Genomic DNA, 15,453 nt, shown 5'->3' on the forward strand with positions numbered 1-15,453 from the left:
TTAGAATTTCCCAGCAGAGTCGGGTACTGTTTACAGCTGTGCCTTTGAAGATGATGAAGAGCTAAGTCCAGTCCCTATGCAGCAGGAAGGAGAAATAAATATCCACACAAATCCATTCTGTTTTTCTCTACTGCTCTATTTGCTGTGTGCAGTGAGTTCGGAAACAAGTCCTATTTGACAGCATGTTCCTTGTCACTGCGCAAGACACCTGAGTGATTTTCCTGCCAAAATGTTCTATTCTATTATCAAGTATGTTATGTGAATTGTGGCAGCCATCAAAAATGTTCTTTCCCTTCCTTTAGTTGCCTGCTTGTGTTGATGCTGGTTGATCTTCGAAATCTCACATTAGTCATTTATTCACAGACAGGCTTGGACGACTTGTCAGCAGCTGCTAAACCTTAATAGGCATCAGAATGTGTTCTGATCCTATCATCATCCGAGGATCAGCAAGGGTCACTGGACTGTGAGCATGAACTGCATCTGCTTTTACCTTGCACTGTGGATGAAAAGATAAATGGGTAGCAGAGGTAAATGGAGAGCAATTCTAGTGTCACAGCCCCGCTAACATGTGAACTCTTTAAAAATCTGCCTTTGAAAACATAATATTCACATGCCAACATTTTGCTGTGAGTTCAGAAGGTCCTATCGATTTACAACATAAGTAGTGGGCAAATAATATGCTGAATAGAAGAAATATGACAAAACAACAACAGATGGTATGACATGAGATTTTCATAACTCTGAAAAATTATTCTGAAATGAAAAATTCCCAACCAGACACTTATGGTGTTATTACACCCAACAGAGGAAAAAGTACTGTTAAAATGATGTTGTGTTTTTGGAGTGGGGTACTTGCTGTGATTTTCATTACAAGTCTCATTGCTTTGAGTGATGACAACTCAATAAACACCAATAGCTGACATTTTCAAATTTTTCCTTTGTTCTTTAACATCTTTTCAATTTATATTTGCTATTGGTTAAATCATCATTTCTGTGCATTCTTCATCCATTTCAGCTCTGGGTGATCTTCCCTTCCTCTGTGCAGTTCAGAGCCTGCTTCTGTGTTTTGTCCATTTGATGGGTTCTCTAATTGTGCTTTCCACTCTATTTTACTGCTTATTCTTCTTTGATTTATTGTGTTACAGTGAAATAAAATTCAAGGACAATGAAAAGATTCAGAATTTGGAACGATTATGTGTCAAGGAAACTGCAGGGAATATGTGCAAAATTATAAAATGGTCCGGGGCTAGAAAAACAGCTAAGGTTGAACTCAGGGGATGGATGTCCAACTGACAAACATCACTACAATCTTCTATCTCTGCTTGATCCCATTATCATTGGCAATTAAATCAATGTTGAGTTTTTGTTGTAACTCAGATGTCTCAACATATAAACAAAAATAGCATGAGTGATCAGCTGGATTCTCCTCCCCTCTCCATTTGCAGGCTCAACATGGAATCCCTCTCTTTTCTTCACTGCCAAGTGATGTTTCCTTCCATAGCAGTCCCTTTGCAAGAGTATGCATTGAGTTAGTGGGCACTGAGGGAGCTGTACTGATAAAAGCCAGATAAGGAAGAACAAAGATGACTACAATTTAAACCAAATTACTGCTGTGTGCAGATGTACAATTTGCAAATATGGTCACACATTATGTGTAGGAAGGGGAAAATATTCAAAATGGTGAACTCCTATGACAATCACTGTAGTATGGAACTGAATACTTTCGGAAACAAAAAAAAAATTCTGCATTCTGGAATAACCACTAACTTTTATCCTATCTTACACTGGATGGGTAAACAAATACATTGTTGTTATTATACTGAGAGTACATTCCCTGCATTAAAGGTCTCCAGGCATGTTCTGCACGTTTGACTCATTTTAAATGGTTATTCAAACTGCCTTTTAGCCACTTTAAAAATTGAAAGAACTCCTACAAAAATGCCAGGTGGCTGAGTCACCACTTAATGAGATTCACTGATAAGAAAGTAACGGCAAAGAGCATTTTTGAGCCACTTGGATGCTGAATAAATTATTTCCCAAAAGCACAAATGAATTACTTTAATAAAGAGCAGAATATTTCAGATGCACTTCAGGGAATGGAAATGAATGAGTTTAGACCACGGTAAAACTGGGCAAGGTCACTTCATAAGTAGGTGTTCCTTTTACACTCAAAAGATTTCACCCACGAGTGCAGCTGAAGGTCAGTTTTCTTACATATGCAACCTTTTATCTACTCAAGCTTGCTTAATCTTTTTTCCTCAGTGTGAAGTACGTAAGAACAAAAAAATCAGGGAACTCATTTTTTTTTGCACTGCCAAGTGATGTTTCCTTCCAAAGCAATCCCACTGCAAGGGCATGCATTGAGTTAACTGGCACTGGGAATTGCTGGGAAGCACCTGTCTCCTATAGCTTCTCCTGAAATCTCACACCTTATTTAAGGCCACCATCAATATAAAGCCAGAAGCATGAGAGGAAAAGATGGTGCATGGAGTATTTACTTCACCCTGCTTCATTATTTCCAGAAACACATACTGCTCAGCCAGAGGTATCTCAGGAAAAATTACAGCTACAATACCTATAAATATATAATTGAAAATTTGTTGCTCAGTCACACTGTTATAAAATTGCACCGTTTGACTCAGAAACATTAAAGTCATTAATCAGAAGGTTAATCTGAGGAATAAACATTAAGATTGTCTCATCCTTGAAGGAATGCTTGAGTGTGTCCTGTTTACCCCAAAACCCTTCAATTAAGCAATAAATGTTTTGATAACAGGCATATTTGTGCTGGTGCATTGTCAGTACAGACCTATTATTACTGTCAATAGGTAGGATAAGGCAAGAAGGTGTAATAAAGCCCAGACCATCACTCTTTCAAAATTAGAAAGGTGTTGCAGAAATGTTTTGACCAAACTTTGTTTACTCCATGATTGTCAATAATTGATGATCAAACATCCACATCTCAAATCAAACAAGCAATCACCCTGATATTAAACAGGATCAGGAGAATAGGCACCTAAGAAACAGAAATAAACTGGCAGATTATCATCTAGAAGGAGAGAAAATTCAAAGTACAGAAGTACAAAGGGACTTGGGGGTACTCATGCAGGATACCTTAAAGGTTCACCACCAGGTCAAATCGGTGGTAAAGAAAGCGGATGCTATGTTGGCATTCATTTCGAGAGGTATAGTGTATAAAAGTAAGGAAGTGTTGATGAGGCTCTACAGGGCACTAGTGAGGCCTCATTTGGCATACTGTGCACAGTTTTGGGCCCCATATCTTAGGAAGGATGTGCTGATGTTGGAGAGGGTTCAGAGGAGATTTACAAGGATGATTCCCTGAATGAAAGGGCTTACGTATGATGAGCATTTGTCGGCTCTTGGACTGTACTCACTGGAGTACGGAAGAATGAAAGGGGACCTCATAGAGACATTTAAAATGTTGAAAGGACTGGACAGAGTAGATGTGGCTAGGCTGTTTCCCTTGGTGGGTGAGTCCAGGACCAGAGGGCACAATCTTAGAATTAGAGGGTACAGTTTCAAAACAGAGATGAGGAGAAATTTCTTTAGCCAGAAGGTGGTGAATTTGTGGAATTCCTTGCCAGGTACAGCAGTGGAGGCCAGATCATTGGAGGCGTTTAAGGAAGAGATAGATAGATATCTAAATAGTTGGGGTATCAAGGGATATGGGGATAAGGCCGGAAATTGGGATTAGAATAGTTTCTTTTTTCCTCCCCCTATTTCTCATTTCTTTTTCTTTTTACCCTTTTCCTTGGAGCAGTCTCGATGGGCCAAATGGCCTACCTCTGCTCCCTTGTCTTGTGATCTTGTGATCTAAGAAATATACATCAAAGACATTCCAGCCCACCACAGGAAGCAACACACTTCATCATTTCATTCCTTTCAGCTTTTCCTCTCCTTCAGTGGAGAGGCATCATTCATTTTTTGATAAGGCAAAGATCACAACTACCCAGAATCTGTAGCATTGCAAAATAAAGCTTCAGTGCCCAATAGCAGCACAAATAACAGCACAGTTTAGGAATTATTTATTCTGAGTCATCCATAAATATTGCATTTTATTGATCATAATACTACCAATGTTACATGGAATTTATAGCACGGAAGCAGACTATTTGGCTTCACTGATTTGTACTGGTGTTAATACTCCATATGACTCTCATCCCACATTATTTTATCCAGTTCTATCCTCATTTTACCATCTGTTGTTATCTACATTCTTATTAAATGCATTAGAAATATCAAAATACACTCCCAGAGACAGGCCTGCCTCTCACATTTTACTCACAACAGTCAGATCTCTAATTGAGCAGTAACATGAAAATGCAGTGCATTATGCACAAGGCATGAGTGGTCTAGCCAAGATATACTCTCAAGATATAGGAAACTGTCAATTGTGATATGCCTGTTATTCTATGATGATGCTCCAAGGTCATCATGTTTTGGTATGGCTTTCAGTGGTGTGCTAATCAAGAGGATTGTACAAACGTGACCTGTGCTTTAATTATGACGTCTTGCTGCAGTCCTTGCAGAATTTGCAGAATGCCCTCAGCGCACATCTCAGACAACACAGAGCAAAAGCACCAATGAACATTTGTACTCAGGAATTTATTTTATTTAGAATGCCAGTGTCTAGTGAAGAAACAGAACAAGCTGCGAAACACAAACTGGTGTGTAAAGATTTCACTTTGTAAGGAGATCATATAAAGGAATTTCATAATGCATTGATGTTATGTACGACCCTTCAGCCTTGAAATTCCAATTATTTTAAATTTAACACAATAATAACTATTACAGACATCAGAGTGCAGATCATCTTACCTCCCATTGTCTGGAATTTTACACGTATTATTGCATAAATATTTATCATTGTAAGTTGTTCTAATTCAGATATTGCGAAGTTTTTGCTCTGGGTATTAGGTATTTAGTTAAAATTTCTAGTCTCTCTCCAATCACCCAATGCCATTTCATGTCATTAATTTTTTAAAAAGCCAACTAAAGGACATTGGCAGTGCCAAGATAAATGTATTCATCTAATAGAAAATTATCTGAGTTATATGTATGAACTGTGCATCCTTTCAATGACCCCACCCCCTGACTAGAAGCCATCATCTCACCTTGTAGCATGGCAGATGTAGTGTAGTAGTTAAATGGCACATTCTTCACCATATGCTCATCAGGATCCAGTGATCCAAGTTTCTCACCCACCAGCACAGATTTACCTGTCCCAGCATTCCCAACAAGCATGACAGGTCTGCGTCTATCCAGCAACCTGTCCATGAAGTAGCGGATGCGAATAGTTTCTACGGTATGCACCAGGCAAGCCTGAAAAAAAATGTCTACATCAAAAGTAGCAAACTACTATCTAAACTGAAAGGTAAGGTGGATTTTCTTCAACTTACATGCAGAATAAAATTTACCATTTTCAATTTTATTCTGCATTCATGTGAATAAAACTCCATTTTCAATGTGTTCACAGAATATCATTGAGAAAGATACATTCACCATCTTGGAAGCACAACACTGGTCATAGCAGAAAGAGGCAGAATGTCATGGAGAATACATGATGAGGATTTGTTACCAGTCAGGAGGCAGGGCATCACGATCTTGCGGATCTGATCATATTACTGGGGAAGGGAGGGGTAGTAATTGGCTGCTGTGAAGGCATCATGGTCATGACAAGTGGAGGTGAGTGGGTGAGGCTGTAGTCAGGAGTTTCAGGATCATGATTGGGCATGGTGTGATATTGGCCCCAATGGAGAACTGCTGCATGGAATATGGTTTTACTTACAGACCACCAAACCTAAGCTATTTCCAGAGCCATACCACTGGGACTGTAACTACCCAGACACAATTCCTTAAAATTTCACTGAAACCTACTTGTACATGTGGCTGCATCATCTAGGATTATATACAGTACCTAACAATGAAATTTGTGAAAATGATGTCCAGGCATCTTTTGCAAATTATTGGAAGCAATGTGCATTCCTATGCACCTCTATACATTAACCTACATGCCACCTACATAGAGAACCCAGAAGGAAAATTATAGACTTTGAGATCACCACAAAATATCATTTTCATGAGTGAAATCATTTCACTGTTCCCATGACCACTGCACCTCACTAAAGAAATTCTGGACCATAGATTCCAAGTTATAGCACTAAACAGTAGGTAAATGATGAGATAAATCAAAGGCACAAACTTTGCAGAAGACAACATGGTATATTAGTATTCCGATGCACTGTGCCACCCTGACTATCCATCTAGCTAATCTTACTGAATTTTTTGATGAAGTAACAAAGAGGATTGAAGAAGATCTGGCATTTGCAAAACATGGATTTTAGCAAGGCAATTGGCAAAGTCCCACATGGCAGATTGATCATTAAAGAAAAACCCCACAACATCAAAAGGAAATAGGCAAGTTAAATTTAAAACTGGCTCAATAGGAGAAAGCAAAGAGTAATAGCTAACATGAACTTTATTGACTGGAAGGTTGTGTGAAATGGGGTTCTGCAGAGTTCAGTACTAGGTTCCCAATCTTTTGTGATATATGTCAATAACTTGGACTTAAATGTAGAGTCCTTGATTAAAAAGATTGGGAACATAAGTGACAGGAAAGAAGTTCTTTGGCTGTAGAAAGATATCAATAAATATTAGGTGGGCACCAAGTAGGCAGATTTAACTCAATCCAGAAAAATGTGAAATATTTGTAAGATGAGAGGAGGGCAAACAAGGAAAGGAAAATGGTAAAATATTAAGAAGTATAAAGGAGCAGGGGGATATTGGACTACATATCAAAAGATCACTAAAGGTAGCAGACAGGTTGATAAGGTTGCTAAAAGGGTGTATGAGACAATGGTCTTTATCAGCTAAAATGGATTATAAATCCAGGGAATTTGTGTGAGAACTGTATAAAATATCTAGAATATTCTATACAATTCTGGTCACCACATGATAGAAAGCATGTGCTGGTACTAGTGATGATGCACAGATTTACTAGAGAGCTGCCAGAGCTGGGACATTAGAGTTAAGAGACTTCACAAGCAGAGTTCTTTTTCCTTAGGAGCAAAAGACAGAGGTGAGATTTAACTGAAGTATTCAAGATTATCAGAGAATTAGTCACATCTTTATTAATCACACGTACATCAAAACACACAGTGAAATGCATCTTTGCGCAGAATGTTCTGGGGGCAGCCTGAAGTGTCACCACACTTCTGGCGCTAACATAGCATGCCCACAACTTCCAAACCCGTACGTCTTTGGAATGTAGGAGGAAGCCAGAGCACCCAGAGGAGACCCATGCAGAGAATTAGAAGGACGGGTAGGAAGAATTTCTCTTGCCAAGGTTGGTGATAAAAGAACATTGATTTAAAATAACTGGTAGGAGGATTAGAGGAAATTGAGGAAAAATCTTTTCATCTAAAGAGTAGTGGGGATTGAAACTCACAGTTTTAAAGGTGATGGATGCAGAAATGCTCATGAGAGGTAGAAATTCTCTGAATAGGTGCTCACAGAGGTGTACAAAGCGAGAGCTTTGAAAAGGGACTAACTAATAAGGCTCATGCATTTCTGGCTGGACCCAGTGGATCAAATGCCCTTTGACTGTGCTGTAAATTTCTATTATTTTATAATTAGCAAGATCCATACCAACAAATATGTCAGAACAAACTGCAAATTAAATTCCATTTACAGAGCAGCATATAAGTGAGAATTCAATGCAAGTAGAACATGGTGTACTTTCCACATTAGTAAGTATTTCATCTACAATTGGCTAGTTACCTGCAGAGGGATGTCAGCGTCAAGATCAAATTTGGGAATAAGTTTTGACCAGGGCTCAAACTTCTTTGTCTCTGTGTCGATATAGTAGTCAAAAACTGTACCTTGTGACGGGAATTTGATGGTCTTGAACTCTGATGACCACCACTTACTGAATTCCACTCTGTAATCGATAAGCTGAGAGAGAACAGAAATGGCAATGAGTGCAGGTTTCTATTTTACTAATTGAGAACAGGATCTTTGCCTTCACAATATCAGAACGATGCAACTGGAGTAACCATTCAATCCTTTATACTCCTGATCCTTTATAATCCTGAAACACATTCCTGAAACCCTTCCACTTGCAAAAATCTATCAATATCAACTTTCAACATTTAAATTATCCCAGTATTTACAGTCTTTTGAGAAAAGTTCCAGATTTGAACTACCTTTTCCGCAAAAAACACTTCATAATTTTATTCTCAAAATTAATTGTTCTAGTAGTTTCTCCTTGTTGTGGATTTTGCCACTCGAGGAAAGAGATTCCCAGAACTACTCTACCAATTCCTTTGGCAGGCTTAAACAAACATCACTGAACCTTCCAACCTTGTGGAAGTAATTAATATTTATGCAACCTGTCATCATAATTTAACCCTTTAAGCACTATAATATTTCAGTTGAATTTGAACTGTAAAATATATCCAAACTGAGGCGCCCAGAACTGAACCAAGCACATCAGATAAGATCAGACTAAAGTCTCTCTACCTATTAGAATATTATTTCCTCTTCTTTCTATTCCAGCCCCCTCAAGATAAAGGTGAACATTCCATTAATCTGTTTGATTCCAATTTACACCCACCTTCTAGTGACTTCTGCACATGGAATTCCAAATCTCCTTGTTCCTCCACTGTCCTTTATTTCACACTATTAAATAAATATTGTGGTTTATCTTCTTGGATCCAAAATGAATGACTTCACTTTTTCTGACATTAAACACCTTTTGCCATAGTGATTACCAATCATTTAATTTGGCTGTGTACTTTTAGTTCTCATCTGCTCAATTTACTATGTTCCCTAACCAAGTGTCATCTGCAGACTTATTCTACTCAGACAATTCTATATAAAAATATAGAGGAAGAGAGAGCCTCAGTACAAATACTTAGGAAGGTAGAGTCCTGGTACAAATACCTATGGAACACCATTTGCAACAACCCCCAATCACAGTGAATTCTATTTATAAATATTCTCCATCTCCAATTTCCCAATCAATTTCTGATGGTAACATCATCTTTCATCTGTTCCGCCTCTTGCAGTGACACCCATTTTCACAACCACAGTTTTTTTTTCCATTCTGTGCAATACATAGGTAAAGCCACAGCATGTCATCTAAGACATCAGAATGCAGAAGCAATTAACTAAAAAAGGCAGCTAATGAGTTCACAGAAACATTTTTTTTAATTTAACACAAAGACGGTTTAAAGGCCTTAAATTGTCTGTTATTATAAAAACAGGACAATGAGGATTTGGTGCAGTTTATGTTTTGCTTTAGCTGTTAAATTCCTCCAGTTTTATCAATGTTTTATTATTGCTTAAAGACACACAAAGTCACAGAGCTGGAGGTGAATCAATTTTACATTACTATTGAATTTTCAGTCTATCCAAAGTTAAGATGGACTTATTATACATGACCAGAATTGAATCTTGCAGGCAGTAAAAAAAATAGTGAAATTTATCTAAACCATTAGCAACCTTAGAAAAGCATCACCCAGAAATACAAAGGTTCCTCAAAAGGCATGTTTGTTGGTCACTGTGTGGTCTGAGCAACTGTTTTGGTTGAGCTATCATGTGGAAATTCAGCGGACCTTAAGGCTCCGTTACAGAACTGGCCTGACTCTAGGAAAGGCTTTTCCATCGTGTGTTGTACCAGTGCCGAGCACACAAAGGAAATCGGATGAATCTGGATCTGGAGAGGAGAAACCCAGGGAAGAGTGGGGACTTGGGTAAGAGTATGATGTTGGCGATCAGTTGGTGAAACAAGCTTTAAGAAACCTGTTAGTTAATTTGGCTTCAGACATTGCTTTATTTTATAGTGCATATCTGAACAGTGCCTTAAGTGGAAATATTCAGATTTCAGCAAACTAGCAAGTCTGTACATTCAAATAATTTGTACCCACCAATTTGCAAATGTGGGTGGAGATGACCAGTCAGGTAACCAGAGAGTTAGATACCAAGGTACCAGATAGCTAGGAGGTAGGTCAGATAATGGGGTTGGGGCTGGGAAATGGTTGCATGGGGGAGACCAGTAGTTCGTAAGTCAGGTGGGGAGGACAGGGTTGGTTGTCAGGTCAGGAGTTTGGTGGATTTTCCGCAACGTCTGTCAAGTGTGGGAGTCAGTACCATCGGTGGAGTGTGGGTTGTGCGGGGCTGGGGTGCCAATAGGGGGTCTGATGTGTAAATAATATAAATGAAACCTCACTGAGTCAGCTTGACAGCATCAGGACCAGCTCAAGCTCAAGGACCAGCCTCCTTTCAAATCAGACATCTGCATAACAGCACAAGGGGTTGGGTTATAAGAAACCAATATCAGTGACCTACTTTCTCCCATTTCCACTTTAAATGTACATTACATGAGGAATGCAAATATCCAACACAGAAAACATCAGATCCACACAAGTTAGATTTGTGAAGTGACATGAGCTAACCCAGAAACCACCTTATTGTGTTCCACCCTGGGAAATCTATGTGGCACAAAGAGCAAAATGTCCACGTTTCTAGGCCCATTTATTGTCACAATGATTTCAGTTAAATTACTGCATATGTGTACAATTTTCATACTACATCCACAAAATAAAATAAACATTTGGTAATACGATCATAGATTTTATTCTTCAAAACTTGGGATGCATCTAAAGGGATTAATTTGAGCTAAGTAACCTCGAAGCCAATCACTGATAAAGTTCTTGCATTTATATAGTAGTGATGGTGAGTTAACAAGTAAGAAAACAAGAAGTGGGTCTACACAAGGTGAAAATTGGAACAGCAAAACCGCTATCTGAAACTGACCGTTGAATTCACAAGGCTGTAATATGCCTGGTGGAGGGATTTGGTACTTGCCGTGAATTAAGCAGACAGAGCATCTTTCAGCAAATCTTTCTTATTTGGGTGACATTTAAGCTCAGTCTTAATCTCTTCGTACATTTTCAAAGAACATGAACTAAAAAGGACAAGCTGCTTTGACTTTGAACAAAAATCTATCAGCTCTAAGATAGGCTGCCATCTAGAATTTCACAAATACTTAAACCAAGTATTGTTAGTGCTGTGGCTAGACAGAACTTGCTGAGAAAAGGTTTTACTGAATACATCTGGAATACTGACGCTCAACTGGTAGAATTGAGAGAAGGGCTTATTGGTTAAAAATATTTAATATTAATAAAAAGAAAAAAGGCTGCAAATGTTGGGAACCTGATACAAAAACAGAAAAGCAAAGAAATACAATCATCTGAAAAAGGCAGGGAAACATTTCAGAAGCAGCAGTGACAGATGACGTGGCATTTCAAACAGTGTTCTTTCAGAAGTTCATAAGATTTGTTTCTAGAAATTTGTTCCATAGTGAATACTTTCAGTCAAATCCCCAAACATCAAATTTCATTTCAAGTCCTTAATGTTCTATTAGTTTACCAGTTTACCCTTCCAAAATTAAAATAAGTTCATGTTTAGACTTTACTGAAAGTAAAGCATATTGAGATGACAGGAAATGAGTTCAATTAGCAGAGATTTTTATTATTATTATTAAAGAAAGCAAATAAAAATTATCTGAAATAAAGAACAATTGGCACCCAACCATTTACTGTTTATGTCCTACCCCTATGGGACTTTCACCTCACATTTGTTGGGATTAAATTATTTCTGCCAATTCTCCATCCAACTTTCTGATCTATAACCTTCCTCACTCTCCATAACATCACCAACTTTCATGTCATCAGCAAACTTACCAATCATACCTTCTACATTTAAATCCAAGTTGTTAATATATTTCACAGAGTGCCAGCACCGATCCCTGCAGTACACCACTGGTCACAGATTTACAATCAGAGAAGTGTCCTTCCACTATCACCAAGCTTATTTTGAATCCCATTAGCCAGCTCACCTTGGATCCCAAGGTGCCTTAACCTCTGATCCAGCCTACCATGTGGGATCTTGTCAAATGCCTTACTGAAGTCTACATAGACAATGTCTACAACCTTGCCTTCATCAACTTTCTTTGTTGCCTCCTCAAAACAGTCAACTAAATTAGTGAGACAGGATTTTCCCCACACAAAGCCATGCTGATCACCCTTGATTCAAATGTACATAAATTATATTTCTTAGGACTTCCTCCAATAATTTCCCTACAATTTAACTAAGGCTCATCTGCCTGTAATTACCTGGTTTATCCCTGCTGCCCTTATGAAAAAAAAGAACAATGTTAGCGATCCTCCAGTCTTCTGGCTCCTCAACTGTGACTAACAAGCATGCAAAAATCTCCATCAGGGTTACAGCAATCTCCTCTCTTGCTTCCTGCAATAGATATCAGCCAGCCCTGTGGATTTATCAACCATTATGCATCCTATGACATCATACACCACCTCCATCTTAATACTGACTTGCTCTGGATTGTCCACATCTCCCTCCCTGAACTCACCATCTTTCATGTCCTTCTCCCCAGTCAATACAGATGAAAAGTATTTCTTTAGGATCTTGCCCACATTGCCTGGATCCAAGACAGATTACCCCTTTGGTCCTTAAGGGGTCCCACCCTTTCCCTGGCTACCCTCTTGCTCCTGATATACTTAACAGGATATCTTGGGATTCTCCCTAACATTACTTGGAGGAATATTTCATGCCCACTTTTTGCCCTCCTTATTTCTTTCTTAAGTTCTCTCCTACATTATATTCGTCAAGGAACTCTTCCAATCCCAGTTGCCTATACATGCAGAAGGTTTCCTTTTTTTCCTGATCAAGCCTTCAATATCCTTCCCTAGGTTCCCTAATCTTGCCACCCTTGTCTTTCACCCTGACTGGAACATGCTGGCCCTGAACTCTTACTAAATCTCTTAAAAGAGTCCCCATTATTTCACCCACGAGCATCAGCTCCTAATCTACTTTTACCAGGACCTCTCTTAATGATTGATATCAGCCTTCCAAATCCAAGACCTTAAGTTAAGGACTAACCTTATCCCTTTCCATAACAACCCTGAACTTACAGAATTATGGTCATTGTTCACAAAGTTCTCCCATGAATACTTCCACCACCCTGCTCAGTTTCATTTCCTCAGATAAGGTCAAGTATTGCCCTGTCTCTCATAGGACTCTCAAAATGTTATCTCAAAACAATTTCTTGGATGCACTTTACAAATTCCACCCTATCTCAACCCCTTGCACTAAGACAATCCCAGTCAATATTGGGAAAGTTAAAATCTCTCACTGCTATAACCCAATTGTTCAAAGGCTTTAACTTGTCTTTGAGCACTGGGACTCTACCTAGAGCCTATTAGGTGTCCACTACATTAATGAATAACAAGACTACAGTCAACTGCTCAGCACCCAGAAGGGCTGGAGAATTTTAGTTAGAAGGAGAAATTAGCTAGGCTGAAACTCCTTTGCATCAGCCAGAGGAGGGAGATTTACCTGCACTACACAAAATCATGGTAAGTGAGTTGGTAGAAATTATTTCATTTTGCAGAGAGAACAATACCTAAGGGGCAAAGATTTATGTTAATTGATAACAACACTAAAGTACAGTTAAGAAGAATTCTCACTCAAAGATTTAAAGTGCTAGAGAGACACAGCATGGAAACACACCCTTCGGCCCACCGAGGCCACACAGACCATTAACCACCCATTTACAATAATCCTACATTAATTCCATTTTTTTTAATTCTCTCCACATTCTCATCAAGTGTCCCCAGATTTACCACTCACCTACACACAATTTACAGTGGCCAATCAACCTGCATGCCTTAGGAAATCCACGCAGTCAAAGGGAGAACATGCAAACTCAACACAGAGAGCAGCCGAGGTCAGGACTGAACCCATGTCTCTGGCACCACGAGGCAGCTGCTCTACCAGTTAAGCTACTGTGCTGCCCTCACTGGGAGTTGGAACTGACTCACTAGAATGGTGGAGAGAGACGTCTTCATCGTACTTAAAACGTACTCACACTTGGACAGCCATAAATAAAAAAACAGAAAATACTGGAAATATTCAGATTATGCAGCATCTGTGGAAAGAGGGGTTAAGTAATTCAGCTCAAAAACCTTTCAGAACTGGGAATGAAACAAAACAAGTCAGTCTCATCTTGCAGAGAGTGTTGGGAAAAGATGGATTGAAATAGGTCAAATAGGGGAGGACACTGACAGGGGGAGGACAAGGGGATAAAATTGTAGAAGTTTTCTGGTTGATGGATTAATGGGGGACAGTGAGTGGGAGACAAAATGAATAAATGCTATGAAATGTCTTAGATAAGGCCCAAGGACTACTTTGCTATAATCCAAGGGCCCTCAACTTTGTCTATGTGTTCAGGGATTGGCCCATATGTCCACTTGGAGCTTTCAGTATGACCTAAGAAAAAATCTGACCCAACAACGATAACAGAAACAGGAAAAGATAAGTTAATGAAAATAAAGTGTTCCTGCAATGGAAATGCACAGGTGGTTGTAAAAATAATTATTGTTAGAATATTGCTGCTAACTAAGTATTTGGTATTTTTAAGGGCAATGCTGTAAAACAAAGATTTTCAAACCCTGCACCTGTTACCATCTGCTGAGAAAAGGGTTGATATAGTTAATATTTCAAATTATTTTCACATTGTCTTCATTTTCTATAAAAACATTTCTCTTCCCACCTATTAGCTCCAACTGTTTCACTGACTGATATCCACAAAGGTCAATGGTTCAATAGTTCAATCAATAGTTCTCTCTCGGATGCTACTTGCAATGTTACACACATTGTGTTTGAATACAAAAAGTCACCATAGCTCCCATATTTAGATGTTGATAGTGGACTAATGTGACACTCAAGTCTTAGTTCATACAGTAAACATTGATCACAAACCTTGCATTTTGTTCTTTCTTACAATAACACAAATATGCCCAGAAATTCATCCTATGTTAGAAATGTTAAGCACGCTATTCTATCATGTGTGTTTTACTTTGTCTCTGAAATATGAATAGTTTTCAGAGGCAGGGTACAATGTACTGGAATGACTATAAAGCACATTCAGTGCTACTGGTCAGGGATGAACTTGTAGGCAAATATGCTTTGCTGCTTTAGTACAAGTTGTTACCTAAATAAGGAGCCATTGTCCCTTTGTGCATTGAACATGTAGATGGCAAGCTTCTAGATTGGAAAACATCCAGCATAACGTTGAGGTGCTGGGAGGATGTTCCTTATTGTGGGGAATCTAGAACTCGTAGGGTGTGACTTCACATCATAGGATCCCCCATGAAGGACAGCGATGAAGAGCACCTCTTCTCTGAGATCGCTTTGGAGGCTAAATCACCAGCAAGGAGTCATTAACCTCAAACATTATCTCCGTTTCTTTTTTCTCAGATGTTACCTAACATGCTGAGTATTTCCATCATTTTCTGTTTTTACTTCAGACTTCCAGCACCTGCAATTTTTAGCTTTATGTGTAGG

The 15,453-nt window shown here is 38.8% G+C and overlaps 1 protein-coding gene across 1 annotated transcript in view; it reads right to left on the reverse strand.

Moving 5' to 3' along the window:
* LOC127580053 (dynein axonemal heavy chain 9-like) overlaps positions 1–15,453 on the reverse strand; it is a 377,996-nt gene that overhangs the window by 230,958 nt on the left and 131,585 nt on the right. The window contains exons 37-38 of the mRNA XM_052033209.1: positions 7,801–7,974; positions 5,136–5,343 (exon numbers count right to left, since the gene is read on the reverse strand). Coding sequence (XP_051889169.1) covers positions 5,136–5,343; positions 7,801–7,974 — 382 coding nt within the window. The remainder of the gene's footprint in view (positions 1–5,135; positions 5,344–7,800; positions 7,975–15,453) is intronic.

The sequence above is a fragment of the Pristis pectinata genome, chromosome 18 (genome assembly GCF_009764475.1).
Source record: "Pristis pectinata isolate sPriPec2 chromosome 18, sPriPec2.1.pri, whole genome shotgun sequence".
In the NCBI taxonomy this organism is placed as follows: domain Eukaryota; kingdom Metazoa; phylum Chordata; class Chondrichthyes; order Rhinopristiformes; family Pristidae; genus Pristis; species Pristis pectinata.